The 7015-nt window shown below is 40.4% G+C and overlaps 1 protein-coding gene across 1 annotated transcript; it reads left to right on the plus strand.

The window, feature by feature from the left end:
• Nucleotides 1-208: 208 nt before the first annotated feature.
• Nucleotides 209-1675, plus strand: LOC306880895 (frizzled-8-like; the record flags this gene model as incomplete). The annotated part of the gene is made up of 1 exon (XM_079434701.1): nt 209-1675. A coding segment is annotated over one exon (1467 nt), but the record flags the coding sequence as incomplete, so codon positions are not given.
• Between the last annotated feature and the right edge of the window lie 5340 nt (nt 1676-7015).

Raw genomic sequence — 7015 nt, forward strand, 5'->3', positions numbered from 1 at the left:
TTTGTATAAATAGACTCACGCTCCACTATTTGACAGCCAAAACAAACTAGACGTTGTAGTGAATTGCACTTGCTATCAGTTTATCCAACTGCAAATTTGAACACAGTTTAATTAAGTGTAAAAATGTATGTAACCAGACGACATTGCTCACATGCAAGCGCATCCTTTGTTTAGAAGACCGGGAGCGGGTGTGTGCAACTGACCAAGGATGGACTCGCCTATACAGGGGTCCCACTGGCCTCCACTCGCGCTCTGTGTCCTGCTACTGTGGAGCTCCGTGTGTGCTCGCGAGCCGGTCTGTCAGGAGATTTCAGTGCCATTGTGCAGAGGGATCGGTTACAACTACACCTACATGCCCAACCAATTCAACCACGACACCCAGGATGAAGCCGGGCTTGAGGTGCACCAGTTCTGGCCCCTCGTGGAGGTCCAGTGTTCCCCGGACCTGCAATTCTTTCTTTGCAGTCTGTACACGCCCATTTGCCTCGAGGACTATAGGAAGCCTTTGCCGCCGTGCAGGAGCGTGTGCGAACGGGCGAAAGCGGGATGCGCGCCTCTGATGAGACAATACGGCTTCCCGTGGCCGGAACGAATGAGATGCGATCTTCTCCCCGTGCAGGGAGATCCAAACACTCTGTGTATGGACTACAACAGGACTGATGCTACAGCCTCACCAGTTGCTCCAAAACCAACCAGCCGACCGGGGAAGCCATACAACCGGAAAAATAAAAGCAGTGATGGATCTTCTTCGTGTCACTGTTGCGCGCCTATGGTGACCCTGAGCAGTGACCGCCATCCGTTGTATAACCGGGTAAAGACCGGACAGATCCCCAACTGCGCAATGCCATGCCACAACCCCTATCTTTCTCAGGAGGAAAGGACATTTGCCACATTTTGGATCGGAGTTTGGTCGGTTTTGTGTTTTTTGTGCACCTTCGCCACTGTTGCCACTTTCCTTATTGACATCGAGAGGTTTAAATACCCCGAGCGTCCGATTATTTTCCTGTCCGCCTGCTATATGTTCGTGTCCGTGGGGTACATCATCAGACTCATCGCGGGCCACGAAAGAGTCGCGTGCAATCAGGATCACGAGGTGGACCATATCCACTACGAAACTACGGGTCCCGTGCTTTGCACGCTTGTATTTCTACTCATCTATTTTTTTGGGATGGCGAGCGCCATCTGGTGGGTGATCCTGACGTTTACGTGGTTCCTCGCGGCAGGGATGAAGTGGGGAAATGAAGCGATCGCAAGATACTCGCAGTATTTTCACCTGGCCGCGTGGCTCATTCCGAGCGTCAAATCTATCGCCGCGCTCGCGCTGAGTTCGGTGGACGGGGACTCGGTTGCGGGAATCTGCTACGTGGGCAACCAGAGCCTGGATAACCTGTGGGGATTCGTGCTGGCGCCACTGGTGATTTATCTTTTTATAGGAACTGTATTTTTATTCGCGGGCTTCGTGTCTATGTTTCGGATACGGAGCGTTATTAAACAAGGAGGAACGAAAACGGACAAACTCGAGAGGTTGATGATTCGCATCGGGGTGTTTACGGTCCTGCATACGGTCATCGCAATGGTGATTGTGGCTTGTTACGTTTACGAACAGCACAATCGCGAAGCGTGGGAACTCGCGCATGCGTTGGATAGAAAAGCTCCGAAACCGGATTACGCCGTGTTTATGCCAGTCAATAAATCACAGCTGAATGCGCCTTTACGGGTTTTTATATTTTCTTATGTATTTATATTAAGATGTTATTGTTAAAACAACGACAAACAATGTTTAACATTTATACAAGATTGTGTGTATTTATCCTTTACTCTGACAGAAAACTATTTTGACAATAAAACACTATGTGAAATATTACCAAAGCATATTTTATGTGTATTTCATATTTACAGAGAGCTCATATCGCTCACAAACAGATGTGAAAGTGGAAGAGTAGGCTATCTGTCGATTGCAACAACAGCTAGAAGGACAATATTTGGCTTTGCTCAAAATAATAGCAAATTTAGTTTGAGAGTTTAAAATGATTCATATTTCTCAGTAGCCTACAGGGCCTATATACAAATAAAACACTAACTAAAAATAATAAAAAAAGATAAAATTTTCATCACACTTTGAAAATTTAAGGTGATTTCTATATTTGACAGTAATGTGATTTATAACAGCATGCAAAGTTCATGTGCTGATATAATTTGTCTGTAGGATTATAAGGTAAAATGTAAAAACAAAACTCTCCTCTGATCATCTTGATTCCAGCAGTCTGTAATGCAGCTCATACAGTAACTGTGTCCACAGGGGATGGTCTGGATCCTTCAGTAGATCGAGACAGATTGAACAGCTGAATTGATCCACGCCCACTGAAAAACTGGCTTCTGCCATTTCACTGCATGCACACAAAAACAGAGCCACATGGAACAGCAGTTAATTTGAACTTTCTGGTTATGTGTTGCAGAGAGCAGAGCAGGCGTTTAAAAGCGTGAAAGCATTTGTTAATTCTCAAAAGCTCTTTATCTATCAACCCGGTAATGTTTATACGAATTTGTTTGCAGACGGGCTTATAAAGCAAGCGCGGTTAGAACCCCCCCGCCCCAAAAAAAACAGACTGCGTGAGTACAGTGCTCGCGTAATGTTTTGATGACATGAAGAGCAATAAAATAGAATACAGTAGTTCCCCTTCAATTCGGTCACTCTACATTGCTATGGGAAATACATTTTCCTCGAATACTACTGAAGCCTTATTGAATCACACCAGTGAAACTGGCCAATGGCGTTCAAGCGCGCAAAATAGTGGGTGTGTGAGAGAGGAGGGGCGCTGGCTGAAACAGCCAGGGCTGGCGGCGTGTGATGATGAGGCGCACCTGATGTGAATAGAGTGCATGCACACTGGTGTCCTCGTGGGTCCAGGAAGGGAGCGTCGAGTAGGAAGACTGCCGCACCCGTTAGACGGCCGACGGGCCAGGATGCCGGGCCGTCGAGTCACCCAGAAGCTCCGGGGGCCCAGGAGTAGGACGTCGCCGCTAAAGGAAGCCGCCGCCACTCGCTCCCGGACCCGAGAGGGGAGCGCGTGCGGCCACCGGACTCCGCCCCTTCCCTGGACCCTTCCCTTCTGAACACTGCCTTCCGTCACAAGCCCCGCAGCACGACGAGGACACCAGATCCCTGTTTATTTTGGACACTTTCCCCCCTTTTATTTGGACACTTTATTTTAATATTTGTTTAATAAAAACCTCTCCGAGGCCTGACGCCACGCCCACTGTGTCTGTCGTTTGCTCCTCCCGCCACAATATACACATTCACACACACAAAGCAAATGGCTTAACAAGATCATCAAGACACACCTGTGCTTAATCAATGAGGACTAAAAAAAGAAACAGAACTTCAAAATGATAAATGTGATTTTAAATAAAACAATATAGCTGCGAGCAGCGATGATGGGCCCAAGCCGTCAGCATACGCCACCCCGGTGGCATCGATAAAACGGTGCCCAGCGAGCACAAGCATTACAGTAACCCTCTGGCAGTTTGGTTTTAAGGGATACGGCAATTAAAGGGTTAATCCAAACCATCAACTCTGTGAAACACACACACACACAGAACAACATATAAAACTTTAAATTCTGTGAAAATTTATTTTTCATTGGTAGTTGATGTTAGTTAATGCATTTACTAATGCTTACAAATGAGAAATTATTATAGTTACCAAAGCTTTTAATGATTTATAAGCATTTTTTAATGATTTATTTTTCCATTAACTAACATGAATAATTTTTTCTAACACAAATTAATAAAGTAAAAAATATATTGTTAATATTTAATGTTATTTGTGAATTAACCAATGTTAAAAAACAACATTATTTAACTGTTGTTAATTTACATCATTAATAAATATATACCATTTAATGTTGATCAAAATCAATTCCAAAATGTGTTAATATATTATTAAATTTTAAAGTTTTATCTTTTGAACATGACTATTTTTCTAATATAAAAAATATTTTGTTCATTGTTAGTTCATTGTAAGTTCATACTATCAATGAAGAATTAACATACTGTAAAATATATATTTCATTGTTAGTTCATGTTAATTAATGCATTCCCTACTGTTAACAAATGAGACTTAATTATAAAGTGTTATCAAAACCTTTAATGCTTTATAAGCATTTTTTAAGGATTTTATTGAGATGTTTAAACAGACCCTCTCTCTCTCTCCCTCTCTCTCTCCCCCTCCACACTCACTGAACTCACACAGTCAGTCACCCACCCAGTCACCTACCGCAAACATCAGAAGCACAGAGACAGGAGAACTCTGATAGTTTTTAAATTTTCTCCTCCGCATAGTGTATTGTAAATTCATGAAATTAATCACATATCCTCAGACTGTATTGTTCTGAGTATGTAATTTTTTATGAAGTGTTTGGAAGCTGCTCTTAAAAGGAAAAAAAGAAAAGAAAAGTTTTCTCTTTTTTACTGTAACTTTAATAAATTGCCATTAAATCATTGTTCAAGATATCCTAAATCCGTCCGCAATTTAGCATCTTCAGTATTTTGGCATCATAAGAAAAAATGTTTGGTGTGATTTACGTGTTTCTGTTTGGAGGAGTATGAATTTGTTTACAGCCTGTTTAAAAACAAAACCCACATTAAAATAAATATAGCCGATTTCCTGTTGGTCGTAGCTAATGACTGTAAATTAGAAAGTTGTCCGGATTAATAAGAACAATTTATGTACCGAGTTTGGTGTCTGTAGCTATCATTATATATATATAAACATTAATAATTATATACCATTTAATGTTGATCAATATTAATTCCAAAATGTGTTAATATATTATTACATTTTAAAGTTTATCTTTTGAACATGACTATTTTTCTAACATTAAAAAGATTAATAAATGCTTTAAAAAAATTGTTCTTTGTTAGTTCATACTATCATGGAAGAATTAACATGCTGTAAAAATATATTTTTCATTGTTAGTTCACGTTAATTAATGCATTTCCTAATGTTAAGAATTGAGACCTTATTTAATGATTTATAAGCATTTTTTAAAGATTTTAAAAAACAGACCCTCTCTCTCTTTCTCTCTCTCACCCAGCTCCTCAATCCACACAGTCACTGACAGCCCACCCCTCACTCAGCTGCAGGCTGGCAGGGAGCTCTCACTCAGCAGTCTAAGAGCTCTCTGATAGTTTTTAAATTTTCTCCTAAGCATAGTGTATTGTAAATTCATGAAATTAATCACATATCCTCAGACTGTATTGTTCTGTGTATGTAATTTTTTATGAAGTGTTTGGAAGCTGCTCTTAAAAGATAAAAAAAAAAAAAAATTATCTTTTTTACTGTAACTTTAATAAATTGCCATTAAATCATCGTTCAAGATATCCTAAATCCGTCCGCAATTTAGCATCTTCAGTATTTTGGCATCATGATAAAAAATGTTTGGTGTGATTTCCGTGTTTCTGCTTGGAGGAGTATTAATTTGTTTACAGCCCGTTTTTAAAAAAAACCCACATTAAAATAAATATAGCCGACTTCCTGTTGGTCGTAGCTAATGACTGTAAATTAGAAAGTTGTCCGGATTAATTAGAACAATTTATGTACCGAGTTTGGTGTCTGTAGCTAAAACTAACCCCCTCATTTTTGACAAAAGGTGGCGCTATAGAGTGTCTCTTCCACGCCCGTTTATGAGCTTTTTCCAGTGTCTAACTATCATTAATACTGATATGTGTGTTGAGTTTCATGACATTCTAAACATGTTATCTGCCTCAAAATCACCAGAAACGAATTTTCAACTTTGACACGTTGCCATGGCAACATAATTTTAGATATCAATATTCCCTTCACAGTTTTACATCGGCCGTGTTTTGACATTATTCTGGTGAAGTTTGAAGCAAATCGAGGTAAAAGAAGATGCTGAATTCAAAGCATTTTGAAAACGACACACTTCCTGCAGCCAGTTGGTGGCGCTATAACTTTCAGTCATAATAGTCACATCTATCCGATCGGCATCATACAACGAACAAATCACTTAAGTTTGATCTGCATCATACAATGTATGTGGACGTTATTAGGCATTTCCTGGGTCTCATTTTTCGCCATAACTTCATCGCCTCGCCACGGGCAAACCGTTCGACATATCAAAAATATCTTCGCAATTTAGCGTCCCCAATGTCTTGAGATCATGTTCACCTAGTTTGGTGGCAATCGTATGGAAATCCTCAGAGGAGTATATCAAATTCCAGAGCATGCGCTTTTTAAACAGCCCTGAATAGCCGACTTCCTGTTGGGCGGAGCCTAAAACATGCTGTGCGGAAGTTGTTCGGCTCAATGAGTTCTATATGTGTACCGAGTTTCATATGAATACGTGCAAGTATGTGTGAGCTATACATCAAGTTTTCTGACAATTTTCCAGGGGGCGCCGTAGAGCCCCTGTGCCACGCCCGGGTCCCAGCCTCAGCGGCGTCCTAATGGCCGCAGGTTCCAATGTGCGTGCCAATTTTCGAGAGTTTTCGGGCACGTTAAGGCCCCCAAAAGTGCCCGGATGATTGAAATAAAAAAAAAAAAAAATATATAGCTGCGAGCAGCGATGACGGGCCCAAGCCGTCAGCATACGCCACCCCGGTGGCATCGATAAAACGGTGCCCAGCGAGCACAAGCATCACAGTAACCCTCTGGCAGTTTGGTTTTAAGGGATACGGCAATTAAAGGGTTAATCCAAACCATCAACTCTGTGAAACACACACACAGAACATATAAAACTTTAAATTCTGTGAAAATTTATTTTTCATTGGTAGTTGATGTTAGTTAATGCATTTACTAATGCTAACAAATGAGAAATTATTATAGTTACCAAAGCTTTTAATGATTTATAAGCATTTTTTAATGATTTATTTTTCCATTAACTAACATGAATAATTTTTTCTAACACAAATTAATAAAGTAAAAAATATATTGTTAATATTTAATGTTATTTGTGAATTAACCAATGTTAAAAAACAACATTATTTAACTGTT

Source organism: Barbus barbus (genome assembly GCF_936440315.1).
Source record: "Barbus barbus genome assembly, chromosome: 15".
Lineage (NCBI taxonomy): Eukaryota > Metazoa > Chordata > Actinopteri > Cypriniformes > Cyprinidae > Barbus > Barbus barbus.